Genomic DNA, 22,063 nt, shown 5'->3' on the forward strand with positions numbered 1-22,063 from the left:
TGGGTCGTCTCGTTGACAATGCCGAGATTTTGCACAGAGTGTAAACAGGGACATGCATTACCCAAGCAGCACAGGTAATCGGTCCAATATCGGAAATATATTGGCAGTTGCCGGTACAACAAAAGGCCAGAGTAAAACCATTCGATTCCAATGTTGGGTCGATTACATGTGCTGTTTGGGCAGCTATTGAGCCTGTCACTGACCATGCCTCCATGTGTTTCAGTGGCTGTCGTTTAGCACTTAATAATTGATATCAAGGCGTGTTCACTTGAGCCCACAGATTTGTAACACCGAAGGGGCCCCCACATGTATACTGAATCATTCCGCGCGTGGGCATGGTCAAAGACCGGATCAGGGAATGCTTTTCCAAGTACTTCATATGGGGACAGCCAACACGCCCGCGCCCATTGACTGCTAGATGGGTTTTTCGCGGTACCTGCATTCGAACTTTACTTATGCCTCCTACAAATGTGGAAGATGCTGTACAACAAGACTGTCGCTTCCGTATTTTGTCTTTAGCTACGTTTTCCCCGCTGATTGCTTTTGGCAAAGCGTTTTCAGCGAAACATTTGAGACTGTCGCTGTTTGCAAGTTTACGCGGGCTGTCTGGTGGAGTACGACGATGACCGTGTCCTGTGCTCTCAGTCCTGTACTGCGAAGGTCTTGGACTTCTAGTCGCGACCGCGCGCGAGGAACTGCTGGAGGTTGTACAGAGAAAGAAGAACAAATTACGGCTAGAAGGAGGCCTGCACCGGTTATCTACAATTGGCGACGAAGATTGGTCCCTGCCGCGCGGCGTCGGCATCGGCGTCGTCTAGGTGCGCGCGGGCGCCGATAGCCGGTCAGCTGCCTTCGGTGACCACAATACGGGCCAGCCCAGCCGTCGCCGCCTGGCGGCTGCGTCCTTATCGGGCTCCACACACCGCGGGGCCGATATCAGCCGACGTCACGGCGCACTTGTTGCATGCAACGCAGCCCACGCCGAAAGCGCGTCGCAATGCATTCTCTCCGACGTGCGCGGCTCAAAGTAGCGCCACAGCATCCCTTCCGTACAGTCCTACATTCGCCGCTTTTACGCCTAGTTTTACAACCGATTAATGGGTGGTTACCATCTCAAAAGTAACTTCGTGATAAGCAACTTCGGATCAGCGGAGAGGATCAAGATTCGGGAGCGGAGTAACACGTGTGTTTGAAAGCGCTCGTTTTGCTAATAGAGCGGCTCTCGCCGCCATTGCACAGAACTTATAGCGCGAATAGACGCGAACAGCGCCGCTTCCTCGGTCCTGCCCACCAGCGTCACGCACCTGGCCGGTTTCCCATGTGCGTGAGAAGGCAGGAGATGCGCGCGCAGGTTCGGGCTGCTATAGGCAAATAGCATTTCGCAGGCTCTGCGTGGCACGGCACATTGCTCTCCTCAAAGGGTTCCGCGACTAGTTGTTCGGTGACTGCTCGTTGCGACTACCGGTCATGGCTCGGATGATGATGCTGTCTATGCTCGCCGCTGTGTTGTGCGTGGGTGTAAGGTGAGAGCAAAACTAGCCTTCCTCATTGGTCGCGTTGTTTTGGTGCATGACCGACGTTCTAGAGAATATAATTACAGACTCGTAAAGAACGCTTTACAGTAGGCAATAACAGTAGGCAGTACTTTGGTGTGCATATAACGTACTGGGGTTATCAGATGGGGATCGTATATGATTCTATGCTGAATTTTTACTATAATTTAGCGAGTTTTTTTTTTACTATAATTTAGCGAGTTTTTTGGCACTACGTGCCCGTAGTGGCAAAACGCTTTTTGTCGATGCTCGATCGGTTGTCCCGATTTGGCCGACTATATCATACAGGCCTTTTTTTACCATAGCTTGTGACTCCCAGCTGAAAAAAAATACACATTTTTTCTCTCTCTTTCTTTTGGAGTTCTGGAAGACATTTTCCACGTCTGCTTCCGCTTCCGTATGTATGCCAGCACGGGTTGAACCGCATACTGGTTGATTGGTCAGAGACCAAATTTCGAACAGAATTGATCCAGAGCTACTGGACGGCTCAGCTTCAAAAATTCTTTTTGGGCGCGCGTACTACATTCGTTTTCAGACCAAATTTAAGATATGTGTTATTCAGCGTGTTCCCGGACAATCAAGAACAAAGGTAATAGCTTACAGGTTGAAATAAAGGAATTACGTGTTAAGGATTGTCTTTTCCAAGTACCGCTAACCAGCGTTCACTTCCTAGAACACCGGCCGAGGCTTATCAGGTGACGCTGTTTATTTTACATCGATATCTCAGCCTGTGCATGAGCGCACAGTGCGAGCATTTACTGCACTCAAGTCTTACAACCCAGTTTGCGTCTCGCACTGCGGTTATTTGATTAGAGGATTAATAGGTCGGCAAACTAAACCGATTTCGAACTTTAGCAGTTTTTTTCGTGGGTAATTCCACCCAGCTCTCTGATTTTTCGTATACTTGTGTTGCAGTTCTATAGAGAAAAATATCACCTTTTGCGAATGGACCCGTCACGAAAGCACTTTTATAACAAAGTGACGAGCCCAAGGCAGCTGGATCAAATCTCTGCCGCTGGCTGTAATGTGCACTGACATTACATGGTACTCGGGCGTTTTTGCATTTCTTCATGCAGTCGCCCCAGTGCACGTTAAAGAACCCCAGGCGGTCGAAATTAATTCGGAGCCCTCCCTTGTGGCGTCTCTTTGTTGACCTGGAGCTTTTGGACAATAAACCTCACATATATACCACTTGTGAAACAAGGTTCAAAAACCTTCAAGGCTTTGTAAAATGCAATGAAGAAACCTGCCTTGTCTGCCGTGCAGGCCTGCTGGCCGATAACGCTGATTATGCCACAGTTCCTGTGTGTGCGTACTCAAAGCATGCGTCAAACGCGTGCAGCTGCTTTTGCAATATTGGGTCACGAACTCGGATGCGCTCTCTCTGAAAGATATCAGTGCGAATGAAAGTAGCACAAGCGCGTTTGAACTTCCGACGTGTGATGCAGCTTTGCGAGAAACGAAACCCGTGAAGAAGGTATAACAGTGCGGGCCTTGCCTTAGCGTAGCTATTGTAATTGGATCGTTGTTTTTGTTTTATCCCAAATCACTTTTCCGAATAGTTAGCCTGATCGGATTTTATTACCCTTGTAATGAAACGCTCGAAAAAATTTAACGAATATATGTCTATTCAACGCCTTCACTAGACAGCTTGAAAAGAGCATTGTCGGGTTCTTTTCATTGCAGGTTTTTACGTTAGAAAAAAGAAATGGGAGGGGGCAGAAACGATGCAATTTCAGTGCAGAACTTTTCATAAAAGCACTATAGGCGTGCACAGGTCTTTCCAGTTTATGATAGTAGGGAAAAATGTGGAATTAAATATCCACCTCCTTCTCCATGGCTCTTAAGGGGGCCAGTGCCTCCCCAGCCACCCCTATGCACACGGCTGTAAAAAGCACTGTGCTACGTATGTGAATGTACACATGAGCTGGATGCGATATTTGGATAGTAGCCGGATTTGGTTCCTCCTGAAACACACTCGAACTTAGTGTTAGTGTGAATTACTTTCAGAGCATAGTGACTTGACACGGAGTCGCGTAACGCTTATGCAGTTTTCTTTTATTTTTTTACAATTGCAAATTGAATATAATGAACGTATTTATTTACGATGGCAAGTTTTGGAATGTCTGCACCGCGTGGTGTCTGTTCGACCCTTCTATCCGGTTTGTTTTGTGAATTGAAGCCGCCGTCGATTTTCTTTTTTTGCCCGCTTGTGTGTATCTGTGTGTGATTCTATTGAATCGTGCGTCGACCCAAGGAGAGGACAACAAATGCAGCTTGTAATACGGCCGGTTATTCCAGTGTTGGGAAATGTCAGATACCTCTGCCCCACGATATACGAAAAATTCCATCCGCTGCAGCTTACTTGTCACCGTATTTAGCTCCTTGGTTGGAAGTACCTGCAGAAACTGTTGGTGTGAGACGAAGTAGCTCTTGCGCACAATGTAGAATTCAGTTTGGACCTTGATAACGAAATGTCAACTGCTTGAATTGGATATAATAAAGAAAGATAACTGCACCACGACAGAATGCAACCCAGAGTGAACTCTTGGTGGCGGTTGAGCTTACCGCTTAAAACTGCATGAAAAGCCATGAGGTTAGAGAAATTTTTACGTGTGTGCACCGATTCACAATATCTTCCGTGCGTGATGCGTCACTCGATAGACGCACATTTCGTGAAGTACCTTATTTTCTTCAGAGACAGCCTCTGCCTCTACCTTCCTCTCACCTGGAAACTACAATAAAAAAAAAGAGTTCGTGCCTTCGAATTTCCTCGTTGCTTTGCGTATGAGTGCATGTTGCTAGAAATTTGACGAGCTCCAAAAAACTACGTAACCGTGCATATTAAGGTCATTTTAGTTGGTTCGCCCTTCGCAGCCACCCAAGTGAACCGGATATATGTACTTTTTGTTGCCGCCGACTTTACTGACGATACATGACCTACTCACGATACATGATACATACATGACATACGATGCATGACCTTTGGGATGCACGCGTGTGGCTGCAGGTGCCAGGAGGGTAACGACTGCAGCTGCCCCGTTCTGCTGGAGCAAGAGGGCGCCGAACCGCAGCAGTTGTACAAGGAGAGCACCTCCGTCGTGGGCAGCCTGTGCACCGACGCCGACTTCGAGTTCTGCAGCGAGTACTGCAAGAAAGAGGCAAGCATGCGCACGCCCTGACCACGTGAACGGAGGTTGGACCGTAGAAGGGTGCGGGTGGGGTTTCAGGTCGGATGCTCGTTAGGCAGCTGTCGCCATTCGATTTGTTTTCAAACACTGTTCGAGTACCGTCCAGAGGTATTCACTTTCTTTGATAAATTTAACTATTGTGGCTTTCTCCCCTGCACCCCCTCCTGGCTGCAGATGGCCTCGTTCACGGGTAACCTGACGGAGCCCTTCGCCCCCTCCAACGTGACACTGGGCCAGGCCCTGTGCGACTTGGCCAAGAAGCCGGTGTCCGGTGGGCTCGTAAAGCTGGCCGCCACCGTGTGCGAGCAGGACGCGCGAGAGATCGGCCTGAAGCAGACGCAGAAGCTATGCTGCGACAAGGCCTTCAAATGGGAACCCTGCGGCGGCCGCAGCCAGTGAGCGGCCAGCAGCAACTACCGCCCCAAGCCTCCGTGCTGCTGTGGCCGTGATGATGCGACACGACCCCGCATCTCGGAGGCTGCGCCACAGCCCAACAGCGGTGCTTGTCCACTGATATATACCGTATCGGTGCAACAACACCGCAACTATAGTTCATAAAACCTATGAAGATGGAGCACTGTGTTTCAGTGGGAATGGGTGTGATGAAGTGCTTTCTTGAACTGGAAGGGGACGTAGTGACTGTAACAACTGCGACATGGCTTCCACAGTATTGGCACGGAACTGCTCAGCCAGAATGCTGGTTATGCCGACCAACATTTATCGCGGGGTTAGGCGGTGGACTACTCTGACAAGGCGATTGCGGAGCAGTTCGCGGGATCAGACTGGTCTATACAAAGTCAAGAACAACTGTTGGATGCACCCGAACTTCGAATGTGTGCCTCATACAATAAAAGGAGTAGACAAATAGAGAAATGGGCTTCAACAGGTGAAACGCAATGCGGTTCTCTCTCTCTCTCTCTCTCTATATATATATATATATATATATATATATATATATATATATATATATATATATATATATATATATATATATATATATATATATATATATATATATATATATATATATACTTACCGCCGCCGCGCTCGGATGCTAGCCTCGAAAGACGCGGGTTCGATCCCGGCAGAGGCGGTCGAATTTCGATGGAGGCGAAATTGTAGAGGCCCGTGTACTGTGCGATGTCAGTGCACGTTAAAGAATTCCAGATAGCCTGAGTCGCTTTGGGACGTTAAACCCCCATAAACCATACATACCAGCAGTTTCATGGAAGACTTCCAAGAATTTTCAAAAATATACCTTTTGCGGCATAGTATTCCCAGAGTTGGCGGACACCCGAAAGAAGGTGAATTGTCTCAAGTAGTAAGCTGGCTAACTAATTTCTCATAACTCACATTCAGACTAGTACGATAAGCAATGTTTAATTGGCAACGTTTTCACATCAAATTTTCACTCATTGCAGAATTCATAGCAGGCGCAATAAAAAAAAATTGCTGAAAAGCTTTATTAGTTAAACTATCATTACCATTCAAAAAATGAAAAAAAATTAAAATTAAATTGCACAGCTAAATGTTGACAGCTGGAACCAGCGGCTTTCAGTTCAGAACCAGTAAGCTCCCAGTTGGGACCAGCGGCTTTCAGCTGGCACCAGTTGCCCCAGTAAGTATCCATCCTGGCTCAGTGGAACCAGTTGGCCCAGTACAAAACATGCAATCTATACAGTTGGAACCAGCTGGCCCAATTAAAAACCAGCAAGACCTGTTCAGTTCCCTTTGGGACCATTTGAAGCCAGAAAATACCAGCACAAACCAGCAGATTCCCAGTTGGAAATTTTCCCTTTGGTATAAATCAAGTAAGTGCTCACTTGGCGGGCAGTGAGAAGACGGCTTAAATCAGGATGGACAAGTTGTGAAGCGAAAAGATGTGTCAGTGTGCACGGACCACGTGCCGGGAGCTCGCTGTACTGTTAGTCTGTTAATTTCATTCGGTCGTTTTCCTTGACATGGCTAGCTCTTCGGTGGTATCCCTGTTTTCTGCAGACGCACAAAATTTTCCTGACAACTGCAGGTTTTCAAGGTTGCTAGACGCATTTATCTGAGCGTTGGCCGCAGTGGTGTAGCAACGGGTGGAGGGGGGGGGGCAGTTAGAGGGGGCGCAGGAAAAGGGCGAGGGGTCATATGTCTGCAGACCTCTGCCCAACCACCGGCTTGACTGGGAATAAACAGTAAAGAATGCTCCGGCGCTGTGGGCTGCGGAGATGCTTGAAAGCCGCCGCGGTTTTGAAGGCGATTATGTCAATTGGCAGCACACAGCTCCTGGAATTTATCGCCAAGTGGAACAATTCGAGCCCCTCCCAAGCCAAACTGTTATCTTTCGCTGGTTCTTCACGATCTGGATCTGTACATCAGTTGCATCATGCCAAATGAACTTTTCCAAGTTAAAGCTGATCAAAAGATCTCAGTTCTCCACCATGAGCGATGATAGGCTATGAAACTTCGAGAAAGTGGCCATAGAAAAAAAGTTAAAAATATAACTTTGTCACTGTAATTAACGAATTCGCAGAAGCCAAGTTTCGGGGAAAAAACTTTCTAAAGGAAACGAATCTTCAGTTTTTGTTACGTTTTAGTGTAAAACGCTCAGTTCCCACCGTGATTCATTTGTCGTCAGCATGTAGACAGTGTCGCATAACCAAGGCGGCTGTGCTGGTATTCAAACACTCGCCTTAACCTCAATAGTTTCCGGGAACACCCTTTTTACACCCACCCGAAAGGACTTTCTGGCTACATCCTTCGAAGGGGGTTGACACAAGACCTATGGGCCCCGTGAGCCAGAAGACTACTCCACTGGCTGGGCAAGGTGGCTTAGGTGGCTGCGCATGCGCGTCTGGAACCGATTTACAGCAGCTTCTGCAGACGAAATTAAACCTCCATTCTCTTTCTTGACCTTTTTTCTCGATATGCGGAAGAAGCGGTGGCTCCGGTGCCGATTGCAGTTCGCCAAAGTCTTCGATCGAAGCTTTTAAGGCGACGATGAAGGCCATGTGTGAAAATTCGTGACCGCCGTGACTTGTAGCCATCACCACATTTTTCCGACGGCGTGAATGGCGCGTTCAAAATACCGTGGGATCAGGACGGATACCCTTGGACGATGCTGTCACGTGGGCCATCAGATACTTAGCGACGACAAAACATGTATTGTCGGAACCATTGCAGCCAACCGTATCAAAAACGTTGGCTGCAAGCCAAGTGCTTCAGATATAACATCTGACGAGTGGCGCATTTGGCGATTTCGGCGCACTTCCAGTGTCGTTCAGCGGAGCCAGTTCTGAGAGGCTTTATATCATAAATCAGGGTTGTTCAGCTATAAGTCATGTTAATCGTTACCTCTTTACACTTCCACAGCGGTGTAGAAAGAAATATCGGGGGATTTGAGTGAGTGGAAAAAAAAAAACGTTTAATTGTTCTGGCATGCCCGTTCCATGTGGTACAAGTTAGCCACTTTACCGCAGAAGGCGCACCGAAGAAGACGAATTTAAAAACATCGAGCTGAATTTGACAGGGTGATTAAAGTACTTTATTGCTATTTCTTAAGGATGACCTCTTGCTCCCTGTTTGCATTTTCTTCAGGTTCCGCGTGTACTTTCCTTCTTAATCTCAAATGTTGGAGTAATTTTCTATAGCTTAATAACAGTTCTGAATAATCATGTTCCTGTGAATGTTGGCGGACCCGGGATAACAGCGCGCGAGCAGCGGCCTGAGCGCCTTCAATTCCAACGTCCGCACAGTGTATACACACTGGGGTCCATATCACTATGGGCCTAAAGTCTTGGTCTTCTCTACTTTGTGTTATTCTTCTTGTGTATTTACACCGATCTTTCCTCTGGTATAGTTTCGGCATGCAGTCTAGGAGTCCGTAATTGCACACGAGACCTTCGGGGAAACCATCGTCAAAGCAACCGCCGCCTCCTCCGCCTGGGCGATTCCCTTGCATCGAATTGATGCCTCATTAACTAATTTCCCTTCCGCATTCGTGCATGCTATGATTGCAATTACGTTGACCAGTACCGCCGCGTCCACGTAAATTGCCTCTTCCATCCCACCCCATGTTCAGATGACCTTCGCCCTAGCCTTTCTCCTTCCCTTATAAAATTCCCTTCAGAGAAACACGCACCCTGAACAAGCGATTTCTGTACTATTGTAGAAACACACTGGTAAAGTACGGCGTGATGCCTAGCAGAGTGGCGCAGTGGAAGCGTGCTGGGCCCATAACCCAGAGGTCCGTGGATCGAAACCACGCTCTGCTATGATTTTTTTTTCAGATGCAAAAATGCAGTGAATTTTAGCTGTCAATGGTTCTAAATTCTGTTAGGCTTAGTGAACCCTTACAGGATTACTTCTGCGATAAATCTCTTCACTAGCGAAACTGCGTCCGCAGGACGTCCTGTCGATATACTTTTGAGCCCACTGCGTTTTCTCGCGGCGGGCTTCACTGATCCACAGAAAGTTATTACCTGGTCCTGTTCAGTATCAGTTCATACTCATGATACCAGAACACTTTGCGCGCAGTTGCGGGCAGCATGCAATATTTGCTCTTCTTGAGTGCAACATTCACGGAAATTAGCTTTCCTTCCCTCTTCGTTTGTGCTAGGTTTTGATAAAAACGAATTTCAGAAAATGTAGCGCATGCTAGGCAAGGCTATTGTTGTGATTGGTTCACTTCATTTGTCGACGTTAACAAATTCGCTGTTCTTCCAGCAGGCTTTTCGGACAGCGAAGACCTTGGCTCTTTATTGATTTCAATTCTGTCATCTTCGTTGACTTCGTGCTAAAATAACTGAGGCAACCATATGAGTGCTATCAGCCACTGAAATTTACAGGGCGTGGGTATGCGGGAAAATAAATTATTTCGACGCAGTGATCGACGTAAGCCAATCGTTTTAAATTTTGGACAATGTGCGGAAACGGGCCCGCTCCATCAGCTTTGAGCTGCGTTGCGGCCACGGCAATACTTTAAAGCGGCTAGGTCGCAACGCAGCTCAAAAATACTTTTTTTTTTCGATAACACTCATCCCGTAAAATTTCGTGGCCTATAGTATATCTAGTCGGGCACAACTCAAGAAAGCAGTGACAAATTCCTCTCAAGGGAAGCCGTCCAGCCAATGGCGCCGACCGTTCTTTAGATGTCGCGCCTATACTCCGATTAATCCGTGGTTTTCCTCTACAATCGCCAGCACCCTGCGATTGCAAGGGGATTACCCGTAGCATCACGGCAATCGTTCAAAGCCATTGGCTGGAGGACCTCCTTTGATGGGAATTTGCCCTTGCGTTCTTAAGTTGCCTGACTATAGCGTTCTCAAAAAATTATAATAACATTCCAACCTCATCCATTCTGTAAAAGCTCGTTGTAGTGAAAAAAAAATATTTAAAAGTATCTCCTGAAGTCACTAAATGTTCATGTCAGAATTATTATCTCTATGATATCAATATTGTACAAAAATTCCTTTTGTTTCAACCTGCAGCTCTCATGAATTTAGAGCCGCGCGAGCGAAATATAGCTGGCTTGATTTCAGTTCCCGAAAATTCACAATGTTAACTTAAACTGATTAAACTGAAGAATTATTGTGTGTGAGGTCAGTGATTTTTATCTCTAATTCGATGCGTTAGTTTATGGTTGAACAAGGTCGGCAGTGGTTGTGGAGTATGGAGGTCGATGCCCTTTCTACCTATATATATATATATATATATATATATATATATATATATATATATATATATATATATATATATATATATATATATATATATATATATATATATATATATATATATATATATATATCCTCACACACAATAATTCTTCAGTTTAATCAGTTTTAAGTTAACATTGTGAATTTTCGGGAACTGAAATCAAGCCAGCTATATTTCGCTCGCGCGGCTCTAAATTCATGAGAGCTGCAGGTTGAAACAAAAGGAATTTTTGTACAATATTGATATCATAGAGATAGTAATTCTGACACACACACACACACACACACACACACACACACACACACACCACACACACACACACACACACACACACACACACACACACACATATATATATATATATATATATATATATATATATATATATATATATATATATATATATATATATATATATATATATATGACTAAAACCAGAATGTTTCTTTTTTAATTTGTAGTGCTGATCAGTGGGAGAAATATTCTCCCACTGGGGACCAGTCTTCAGACTGGTTCCCAGTTGAAACGTCGGTAAAACCTTGTTATGTTTTTAAATGTGTGTTTGTCTGCTCTATATATATACAGCCTCATGTCGAACAATCACTGCCCTCAAGGTTGCTCGCAGACTTGAGTTTTATGTGCTGTAAATAAGCAATCAGCTGCTTTCAGTTTCATTTCCGTAAGTGCTACGCTGTTACATATAGTCGGATACAACTTAAGTTTGCAGTGAAGCTCCGCCCACATTAGGACCGCCGCACAGAATTCTTCCACGAGAAAAGATAGTCCGCTGGTAAAACTTTGCTTGTCATCTTAACAAGAAGCTAATCAACAGGAAAAACTTATAAGCTCTAGAAGATACATGGCCTGTTTAATAAAGTCAAGCATTAAAAAGCTTATTTCTTTTACTTTTGTGAGTGGCTAGCGGAGTAATACAGTACGTCGCGGACCGTGGCCCAGTGTTTTCTAAGCTTTTTTTTGCTGTTTTTTTTAGTTGTATCCTACTATAGTTACGGTTACAGGTAAGCTAGCGTGCTTGTACATGATCTTCCGACAAGCTCTCCTTCAGCATATGGGTCCTCCCAGAGTAAAACTGTCCCCATCTCTCTCCAATCCTGAAGTTAAAGGGATGTAGAGAAGTTGAAAACGGGTGGAAAGTAAAACTGAAGATTCTACATTATATTTTGCTCACTTCACGACTTCGTTTGAGACATTATATTCCGACGAGCACACTGCCCTCTAATTAGCATACTCAGAGTAAACGTGCCCCCATACCCTTCCGTGGTTAAAAAGAGAGGTAGAGAGGAGTGGTAACTGGACAGAAAGCGAATAAGATTATCTCCTCGCCTTGTTTCGATAATATCATCGTTCGCCTCCCACGTATACAGTCTCCCTCGCGCGGCTGATCGCAAAGCCTCCTATTTTTCTGGCTCCTCCGCCGTTCGACAGATGGCAGCAACAACGTTGTTGTTACACTGCGAAATGCGGTTTGAAAATCTGTTACGTTAAGCACAATTCAGCACTATCGGGTGCAAATAAGCTTCGTTATGGTAAGTTCTGTGTTGCGTCCTCAGCGAATGATTTCATTCGGATTTCAAATCATATTGTGTTCGGGTGTGTTGGGGGGTTCTCCTGTGAAGACGCTTGCAAGTTGCATGCCCGACTCATTCCTGACTTCAAATGTTTTCACAGAATAAAGAACACAAAACCAAGCTTCCCCGTTTAGAGCGACGGTGGTTACTGCCGTTGCGACAGCCTTAAAGCAATATCAAACTGAAACAAGAATTAGTAGAATCATGTGCACGCATCCTCCTTCGCGCGCGACAACCGAAACCGAAACCGGCAGCGCTGAAGCCCGCAAGTGCCCGCCGCAGCGGATAGTAGCGGCGTCGCTGCCATCGGGGAGCTTCCATTGGTCGGAATCCGCAGGTTGTCCCAAACTCTTACAGCCAATGGGAGCGTTTGTAATGAAGCGACAGCGGCCGCGCGTTCAAGAACACAAGCGAGCGTCAGGCTGGCTTCTCCTGTGTGTTCCTCATCGGCGGCGCTAGGGAAACCGTTGACGCGAACAAAAACAGTGCGGTGGCGTACGACGACAGATCGTGCCATTTTTCGTTCGCAGCGCAGCCTCATCAGCAGCGTGGGATGCTTCGCTTCGCAAGCCGGCACTGCGGTCCGCAGCTTCGAGCGTTGCCAGGGTGGCTGTCGGACAGTTAGGCTTACCTGGGTCAGGGGCCAGGTGTGACGGGTGCGTGTTGTGTGTGCGTGCGTGCGTGGTTAGGCGAGCGCCGGCGTGCCTTCGACGACGCTTCGCCTTCGAGCGAGGAACGACGCCAAGCGCCAGCTCCGGCCGATTCCTTCGTGTGAATGACCCCGTGAAGCCCGGTATGGCGGTACGAAGATTATTTGAAGCCTGCGGCGTGCGCGGAGTTACAGCCAGCCTGACGGAATCGTAGAAGATGAAGCGGCGGAGAACCGCGGCCGCTGTTTTGTCGTGCGGGTGAAGCGCCGTCCGTCAACGGCGTACGCTGCGCGCAGTTCGTTGTGCGCGAGCAAAGTAACCAAGTAACTTGAATTCCTGTGTTATTCGCGAATAATTTCGACAGCCGTCTCCGAGATTCTTTAATCGTCGCTGTTTACTTCGAGTTGTGTTATTGTGCGAGCGCGTGTGTGTGTGTCTCGGTGCTTGGGTCTTCCGGACCCATCTCTTTTTTTTTTCTTCTTTGCTTGTTGGATACCCCGTGCCAGGTAGCAACAGCAAGCCGGCATTTTTCTCCCCTGCGGCTCCGCCGTCATGAAAGTGACAGTGAATTTCGGGCCGGTCCGAGTGATCGTCCCGTGCGGGAACGGCGATCTTCTTGTCCGGGATCTGGTCGACCTGGCCATCACGAGATACAAGAAAGCATCGGGAAAGGTAAGGGAAACGTCAGCGCGTTTTACAGCCTCAACCGCCGCTTGCTCCGCGGGACTTCGTAACGAATGTCGCGCTATTTCTCGACGGTTTCCCGTGGCCCCGTCGTTCTCTTGCTAAAGCGGACGGCAGCCCGTCATAAGTGGGCCGTCGCGGCTGCACTCGGAGGTTGCGCTCTTGAAATCTCGCCTCCGCTGCCCTGTAAACAAAGCGCGCTCGTGCTCTCTGCGTGCACGCCAACTTGCGGGCTGCGCGTGGGTGCCCGTATAATATGTGTATAATCGTGATACCTGTCAGCAGGGGCCGCCAACCGTGTGCGCATTTCTCCCTGCCGTGTGCGGTCTTGCTTTTCTTTGTTCCCTTTCGTGGCGGGCACGTTTTGGTAAAGGGGCCACCGACAGAAAGCCAGATCGTATTAGTAACGGGCCTGCTCCGTCACAATTTCTGAACTTCGGCTAGAAAGGCACACAGGGGAAAAAATATTCCATAGCAGAAAAACTGCGGCAACGCATCGGCACTACCGAAAAGCAGCATACATGTGTTTGGCCAGTGATCATTGCACGATAATACCGGAAATTGGTTTTTGGGGACCCTTTTTTTCCAATTTCCGGTATTATCATGCAGTGATCACTGAGTAGTAAACACACGCATGCTGCTTTTCGGTAGTGTCTTGGCACACTCTTTCCCCTGAATGCCTTTCTAAGCGAAGATAAGAAATTGTGATGGCAATCTGTTATGCGGTACAGTTTCCCGCTTCGTTATTGAGCACAGTTGGAGCGCTTCGCTGGTGAGCCTGTTCAAGCTTATCCGTTGAATTTAGCTTACTCACTGATTGCTCCATTGTTTCCGTTTTAGTGTTTGCTGTTGGTTGCTTTGTAACGGTCAGCTCAGATCACTGTCTAATTTCTTTATGACCCTCAGTGTTTAAATGTGCTACACGCCCGCTGGTCACGACGGTCAGTCTACGGAAAAAAACGTCAGGATTACAGTGTTTCAAGGATAACGAAGTAACGACGTCTAGAATAACGCTTGGCCTACCTCAGACTTGAGCGTGTTTTGATGCAATGCCATGTGGCAGAAGGAATTGAGACGAACGCCGAGGGAAGTGCCTTGAGGGTTAACTGGTTTGATGTCGTTTTGAAAAGGTTATGCCGACATAAGGAAGCAGGAACTTGCATTTAGCGAGCGCAGGTACTCAATGCTTTGCGCAACGGACCTCATCTGGGCTTAGTCATCGCGCTCTCCCTGACCGGACCGCAGTACATGACGCCATGGCGATGAATGAACATTGGCTGAGCAAGAAGGGTGGCAGAGTGCCAAAATGGAAGAGTCAGGGCCGTCCAGCTCCTATGGGACTTTTAAAAGACCGCGTTCTTTGATGTGGCCGCTGGCCGCCTCTTTTGGCCGAATGCCATGCGGGCGCCACTGGTCGTGGCTTATTCGGAGAATAATAGTCTGCGACGTTTCCATAAACGGAATGTGCAGTGTTATCGCCGAGTTCTGCTCTGTTCTAATCGCACTCACGCTCAACAAACAAAGCACTTTCGCTTTAGCCAGACTTCAACGATTACTGGGGTTCACGGTAGCTGACGCGGGAAAACTTTGTGCAAGACTGGTACGTGCGATTAGTTCTAACGTAAAATATCTGCTGCCTTGAACGGTTTGACGCAAGCAATGTCATCCAGCTCCAGTGCGTACAAGACTTTTCTAAAGATCCCCTCAACTAAAGTGCCGCTGTGTGGCGGAATGAATTGAGAAAAACGTCGAAGGAATCTTAAACCAAAGATGCATATTCTAAACAGGTTACATACTTCAACTACTGTGAATGGAACCTCGGGTATTACAAATCGTGTTTATAACGCCCATTTTAGGTCTTCGCCAGTTTTCTTTTTCTCCCTCCGTACACATCTTTCGACCGATTTTATTTGCCGCTCTGTTTCGACAAGCGAACTAGATTGCTATGTAAAGTCATTGTCAAAAGTTTATAGCCCAGGGGAGTTTTCATCTTGGCCACCCAGTGTGGCTCGCTATGCATTCCCAGCATTTCAAATCGCTCTGAAAGTTGAGAAGAATGTTCCTTCTCATCCTTGCAAAGGTTAGGTCTTCCATAGATGCTACAAGATGCTAGATGCTTCACGGTTTTGTAGCAAACCCACCTGGCCTCTAATCTTGACAAACGTAGCACGTGCAGTCATTTCGGTTTCTCACGGATCGATATGTGGGAGCGCATCTGGGTGTAGGTCTGTCGCCCGGTGCGGAATGCGCGCACGTTGTGTTTGATATTGTGACAAGTTCACCAGCGTTTCAATTATTTTTTTTATCACCTTTGAAGTCTGGGAGACAGTTTTTTCGATCCACAGTTTGTTTCTGCCTTCGTTTTTTATTCACGGTGCAAAACTGAAGGGACGGATTGCCATTGAGAAAGAGGTGTGGCTCGCCCTTTTTATTTTCTCCTTGAATGGCGGGACAGACGAGGGGACGAAGTTGGTTGGCTGAGGGTCGGGGACGAAAAGAGGGAGGAGGAGATGAAGAGAGGGAGAGTCCGGGACGCTTTTAAAATCCGCGGCAGTTGCGCGCGGTGTAGCGGGCATGCAGAGGAGGGGGAGCGCGGCGGCGGCTGTGCACTCTTTTGTCGTCAGCCGCCCCTTCCGCGGCACCCGCCGCCGTTCTATTGCGTACCGGTCGGTCGGACCCGCGACGGTGGTCCTCATCGGCAAGGCTGCGTCTTCGCGGCGCGCAGCAAAGTTTCGTGCCTCGTCGTCGCTTCTCTTTTTTCCTCCCCGAAAGGAATTCTCCTTGGTGAGCCGAGTGGCGAACGACTTCCGCGAGCGCTCTCCGTGTTCCTCGCTCTAGTTCGGTGCAGCGTCGCTCAAACTGGAGCGCGTCTGACGTAGCGCGCCCGACACACGCGGCGTAATGTAGTTCATAGCCCCATAGTCCTTGCTGCCGGAGTGCAAACGCTCACTCTTCGTTGCACGCTATAGCATTGAACGTGAGCGCACTCAATTTTGCATCTTCGAGGCTGAGTGCAGTGACGATAGAGGGTTGGACATGACTGAAGACAGGTGAACTCAGCGGCGGAGGGATACATACAGCGCTCGGATGCTTACGCTGAAAGCAGCTAGAGTGCGAGCTATTTGGTAGCACTGCTTCGTGACGGTTTTCGGTTGCGACAAGGACACTGATCTAGTTCGTCCGTTGCACATTGTCGTTTATTTCTGTACGTTTTGTTTGTCCTCGTACCTTTCTAGCGCAACCTGAAGCCGACTTAATTCATTCGCCGCTCCGATCGTAGCGGCTGCGGTTCCTGCATCTTCCCCTCGCTGCACGCAACTCAGGGCACCGAAGCCAGTGGCCGGCGCAGCAGCTTTTCTGCCGTGCACCGGGGATGGGCAACTTTGGGAGGGGAGGCGGTGGGGCCCCTCCGGCGGGTTGCTCTGCGCGTCCAGTGAGCGGCAGGCGGGTGCGGGTGCAGCGACTGCGCTCTCGGTTGTTGGACGGCCCGCCGTTTTCCTTTTTGTTTTATCCCGTTCTTTTTTCCCCTTCCTGTCTTCCTCGCGGCGATGAAAACAGGTTTTCACGCCGCCGCCGTCGCCGCGAACGAAACCGCTGACGCACTTTTCATAGGTGCGCGAATTCTTGCTCTTTTTCCCGTTTTGTTTTGGCTGTGTTGCGCATTGGATGCGGCAGCAACGACCTGTACTTCAGGCGCTTCACTGGACCGCAGGCTCCTTCGCGTCTGGACTGCGGTCCCCGTCTGGCGGCTGGAGAATGGCGTTGACAGTTACCAGCTGCTCGGCATCGTTGCTGTCAGGTGTCAGCGCAGAGCCTCCTGTCGCGTGTTGGTGGAACAGGGCCGCGGTGATAGTGTGCGAGTTTATTTGGTCCGCTCGTCGCCATCTGCTCTGATGTGCAGTGGGAAAGTTATTGTGGTCCGCCATCATGCTGCCTGCGACGTCGCTTGTAATATTAGGGCGAACAAACTGGTTGCACAAAATTTCAAATTTTCAACTTATTTCCCTATTAAGTTTCAGAATCAGTTTTGGATAGTCGGAGAATGGTGAGCTGGGCTATTCGGCATGGATCCGTTCTGAAGAAAAACCAGCGCACAGAACGGTGCGAAGGAGAAGAGACACACACAGCGCTGTGTGAAGACTCTTATTCGTCCCGTTTTGTGCGGTGGTTTTGCTTCAATATGAGTTTTGGATAGTGTGTTTACCAAGGGTAAACCTAGTTAGCAAAACGAAAAAAAAACTGCTTGTATCAAGTAATCAATAAATGAATGCTCAAATTTGGTTCCCTTTCATATCGCTCACGACTGTAGGCTCTGGAACCGCACAAAGCCATCTTTGCTCAAGTAGAGAAAGGCGCTGTTTCGTGTGCAGCTGTTCGAGCATCGCTTCATGTTAATCTTGACTTACGACTTTATAACCTCGGCCCCGGTGACTGCGAAGCAATTTATCTTTTCGGTTCCCGAATCGCGTTAAGTACCAGCAGACCTCATACCACTCCTGGCGCCGCGATGCAGCGGTTAAGTCGTGCGCCACTGCCCTGCGATGGAAGGTGCTGCCACCGGTGGGGCTTGTGAGACCCCGCTAGGCTGCCCTTCCCGAGGGACCTCTCGCGACACCGCTACCCAGTCCACCTGCCACCATTTAAGTGCCATCTGCCACGGTGGACAGTTTGCTCACAGTCCGGTGGGCATGCTGTGACGGCGTCGCAAGGTCGCGTGGCCTAGGTGGCCCACTAGCCACCCACGGGAGCCACCTCTAAACACGAATACTCTTAAATGGCAATGAAGCGAGAGTAAGCTGCACTCTGGCGCACTCCCTTTGATGGGAGGCAGTATAGAGGACAGCAGCTTACTCCACTTTTTACTCCTTTCTGTTTTAGAGTGTGGGCCATGCAGGTTGCCCACAACCCGGTGGTGGGCAGAGGGACCGTAGAGACAACGACTGAGTGGAAGCTCTAGTGCTAAAGCGCTGCAAAATTCATAACTGGGACCCACAAACGCGACCGACTACGGCCCGTAGCATTCTTCTCTATCGCGTGTGAAGTTTTTTTTCTTGTTTGGCTGCCTCCACCCAGTGTGTCCTAGCTCTAAGGTGAGGAAACGGTATATGTGAGTGTCCCGCCCCCAACGCATGGCGTACGCACAGGAGCGAGCCGCTCGGCATCTCGTGGCGCGTTCATTGCTGCTGTTCTGAAGCTGGCGACGGGGCAGTCGTGATCCTTTCGTTCCTTCGCATATAGCGCTCCTCCCCTTATTGCGTCGGCGCCCTGCCTCCGAGGCATCGTTCGCGAGAATCGGCGGATCACGAAGCTCGTTCTGGAGCAGCGCTATAGCGTCAACAGCGGCTGGCTAAGGCATATAGTTGCGCGGCGCTTATGATCATCTCTCAGCTTGCATGCCGGCATCCAGTGAGCGCCCTGCGCGCGCATTTGTGCTGTTCAGGCCTAATCTCACGCTGCCGTTCCTCCTCCTCCAAGGGACTTTGCGAGCGTAGTTACTGCCGAGTCGGCGTGATCAGCGCGTTTCACGTGCGCCGGCGGCACAGCTCTCTCACGAGTAGCGTGCTGCGCGGTGGCGCCTGTTGTGCAGGCGATCACTGTTGTCTGCAGCCGAAAGTGATCACGGCGGGTTCCGGCAACTGTTAATAACCTCGTACTTGTAAGTATAGTTAACGAGCTCGATGAAATCATTTCATTATCATGCTCCTCCTGCGCAGTGAGGTTCGCTTCAGTTCCGCCGCGTGGTCGCGAATACATTTGCGTCGTGGAAGAGGAGGGAATGTGTTGGTGTGTTTACGTCAGCTCTGGTGACCGGCTCTAGCGCCTCCGACTGCCTATAGCCTCCGTAGTGCTGCACGCTTTTAACTGAGACAGAGTATATAGTGCGCGCATGCTGTAGCTCTGCTTCGCTGCGAAGACTGCGCCCTGGAATGACCTGGCCGTGCAGAAGTGTTTGCACCTGGTGCAGCTCGAAGCAGCATTCGGGGCAGCTGCCGGACGAGTCCCGACGGACCCTTATGCGCGGGCAGAGTTCGTGCCGGCGGTTTACTTTCTTCTCGGGCTTACCTAACGCGAAGAACGCCACATCGCGCTTCCGCCAGCGCTGTTCTCTTGGCTCGCTGTTGTCGTGAAATTCCCATACGTCAAGTGTGTACGGTATGTGTTTGTTGTACGTGCACGCAGTGGAACTTCTGTAATAGAACATTTTCTCGAATTGCGCAGGATTCGCGCTAAAAGCAGCATGTGTACAGGTGGCTTGGCCGTGACGTAAAGGTCGGTTTGAATAAACCGGAAGTTCGAATTAAGCGAGTTCTAATTGCGAAATTCCACGGCGTACATGTGGGCACGCTCTTCCGCGGCAGGCTAGCTGGTTCTCTCTCAGTAATTGGCGGTTTACATTCATTCATTTATATTCATTCGTTCATCAGTGCTTTCGCATAGCCGCGCATGCGTGCTTGCCGAATGCTTCCTTGCTTTGTAACTTTTATCTTTGTCCGTTGGTCTTTCGTTTTTGTTGTTGTTGTTGTTGTTTCTTACGCATCCTTCCAATTCCACCTCTGTTACTGTTTGAAATTTCGTTTTGCCTGATCTCCGCGTTGATCGCCAAGAGTGTATCGCGTTCCTCATCTACCTGCGTTCGGCGAGTGTTTTATGTGCGAGTTGTCCTGCATGCGACTTTCGAGTGCCTCGTCTCCTTGGTGGAGAAAGACTGTCTGCGTGTTTTGTAGGGACCGCAGAAAGTATACACGGCCGTGGTGCTCGCTCGCTTCCTGCACCGTCCTCGGCCCGGTGCACATGAGGCGGAACTAATGCCGCCGGCGCAAGTGCATCGTTTGTGGGCCAGCAGCTGCCCTTAACCGGATAACAACGAGCCCCCGCGCTCTGTACCGCAGAAGCACTGCCGCAAGGGCTGTATAGCACTCGTGCGCATTATAAGCCGTGGTGAACCGGCGCCACATTCAGGCCCGTTTCCATGCTGAATGTGCTCGTTAGCCTCCGCCCCTGCGGCCGTAACCTACGGTCTTGCTACCCAGACAGGGCACCTTTCAAGTGTACAAAGCGACGGGCCTGGACGAAGGCTAGGCATATTTTCGAAACGTTGTCCTTTTCTACCGTGAAATATTCCCTAGAAGCCATTCTAATTTACTAGTGCAACGTATGCGCATAGGTTTAGCGAACTGGATTTCGCTAGACATTTGAATCTAGGAAGCGGGTTCTTGATATCCGTAGGAATGCCTTCACCGAGCTTTTGAGGGGAAAAAAAAATAATTTTAGAACCGCCAAAGTTGAGAACACGAGGCCTTATTCCTCCGCATCCAACCCAACTGGTCAGTGTGTTTACAGTCGGGCCTTTCCCATTTATCACCAACCAGCTCTGCTGACCTGCGCCACATGACGCCCCCTTATCCTCGAAGATTTCTTAATCATATATCCCCACTTGACTCGTTCTTTGCCGCCTACGGCTGCGTTTGCCTTATTCCCATGATGATCCTCTGTTACCCTTGGCGGGCAGTTACATATGGGCTCTCATTACGTTTCCTTCCCAAATTAATTTCCTCTTCTTGACTTCATTTAGGATATCTTTCACGCCAGTTTATCCTCCACTCCAGGCTGCTCTCTTAATTGCGTTTCTCGTTATCACTATCATTATAGGCGTTTAGCGTAGCGGAGACGTGTTGGGGGTAGACGTATACCGGTTTATTGGATGCCTCCTGTGCACACGCATTCCCGAAGGTGCCTGCGCATGCGCAGTCGGCGTCCTGTAAATCGGTCTGCGCTAAGCTAAAAACCACCATTGCAATGGTTCAGCATAGCGGACCGTGACGTGCAGTTGAACCTCGTTATAACGAAGTTGAAGGGACTCGATGCTTACTTCGTTTTAGACCGTGTTGACCGATCCTCCGAAGGGAATTGTCATTGCTTCGTTATAATTAATATTTCGTTATAAACCGTTTAGTTATAGCCAGGTTCGACTGTACTAGCGTAGGTTTAAACCTTCTTACCGGACGCCGGGTGCGCACGCGCAGTGACCCCATCAGGCCCTGCCCTGCCAGTGCGCGTGCGCAGGAGGTTTCCGTCACTACGTCTCCGCTATGCTAAAACTGTCCGTTTTGTTGTCCATATACCTCGCTCCGAAGCTATTTGTTTAGTTCCAAGCATTTCCCTTGCCCTCCAAGTTTCCTCTCGCCAAGTAAGTAGCGGCAGAATGTCACTTATATGCTTTCATCTTGAAGGATATTTGTTAAGCGCTGTTCGTGACCTGTGAGTGCATTCCAAACGCGCTCCACGCCATTCATGTTCTCCTGGTCCGAATATGTGTGGTCGCTAATTGGCCTTACAACTTCCGGCTATAGATCACTGTGCATGTACCGCTGCCTCTTTCTGTTCTGGTTTTTGTCCTGCCTTTTAAAAATTTGGTTCCAACCCGGCAGCTAACCGTCAGTACGGACGGCACAACCTCTGTGTGGAGGAGGTGAGTCAGAAGCCGCGCATTAACCGGTTGTGATGCGCAGTTGCTACCCTGCACATAGGAATGACTGACAAAGGAGAGAGAAGAATTGTTTGTTCCGTGAAAGTATGAAAGTTGGAGTCATGGCAATCCTGGAATTCAGCTCGTCTCAGTAATGCTGGTCTGCAGCTGCAGCTACTTCTGGCTGCTACTATTCGTGGTCGAGAGGCGCGCCTGTCCGCGG

General features: G+C 49.0%; 2 protein-coding genes and 1 non-coding gene across 16 annotated transcripts in view; all 3 read left to right on the top strand.

Moving 5' to 3' along the window:
* The first annotated feature begins 1,315 nt into the window (after window positions 1-1,315).
* On the top strand, window positions 1,316-5,318 carry LOC144125481 (uncharacterized). Its single transcript, XM_077658879.1, has 3 exons — window positions 1,316-1,523; window positions 4,564-4,714; window positions 4,919-5,318. Exons 1-3 carry the CDS (start codon window positions 1,468-1,470, stop codon window positions 5,141-5,143), a joined length of 432 nt encoding a protein of 143 aa, XP_077515005.1. The 5' UTR covers window positions 1,316-1,467; the 3' UTR covers window positions 5,144-5,318.
* Window positions 5,319-8,934: 3,616 nt separating this feature from the next.
* On the top strand, window positions 8,935-9,006 carry TRNAM-CAU (transfer RNA methionine (anticodon CAU)). Its single transcript has one exon. It is a non-coding gene; the product is annotated as a tRNA-Met (tRNA).
* Window positions 9,007-12,413: 3,407 nt separating this feature from the next.
* baz (par-3 family cell polarity regulator) overlaps window positions 12,414-22,063 on the top strand; it is a 207,283-nt gene continuing 197,633 nt past the window's right edge. For 10 of the 14 annotated variants that reach the window (XM_077658881.1, XM_077658888.1, XM_077658883.1 and 7 more), the window contains exon 1: window positions 12,417-13,361. In XM_077658881.1, coding sequence (XP_077515007.1) covers window positions 13,242-13,361 — 120 coding nt within the window. In that variant the 5' untranslated portion in view covers window positions 12,417-13,241. Of the gene's footprint in view, window positions 13,362-22,063 lie in introns of all 14 variants that reach the window. The other 4 variants (XM_077658913.1, XM_077658908.1, XM_077658911.1 and 1 more) reach the window with 3 other exon arrangements.

This window comes from Amblyomma americanum, chromosome 3 (genome assembly GCF_052857255.1).
Source record: "Amblyomma americanum isolate KBUSLIRL-KWMA chromosome 3, ASM5285725v1, whole genome shotgun sequence".
NCBI lineage: Eukaryota > Metazoa > Arthropoda > Arachnida > Ixodida > Ixodidae > Amblyomma > Amblyomma americanum.

Bases quoted from the DNA above. Each gene is read 5' to 3' on its own strand.
- LOC144125481 (XM_077658879.1), top strand. From the start codon at position 1,468: ATGGCTCGGATGATGATGCTGTCTATGCTCGCCGCTGTGTTGTGCGTG. The intron at 1,524-4,563 runs GTGAGAGCAAAA...GTGTGGCTGCAG, and splicing joins GTGTTGTGCGTGGGTGTAAG to GTGCCAGGAGGGTAACGACT. The intron at 4,715-4,918 runs GCAAGCATGCGC...TCCTGGCTGCAG, and splicing joins GCGAGTACTGCAAGAAAGAG to ATGGCCTCGTTCACGGGTAA.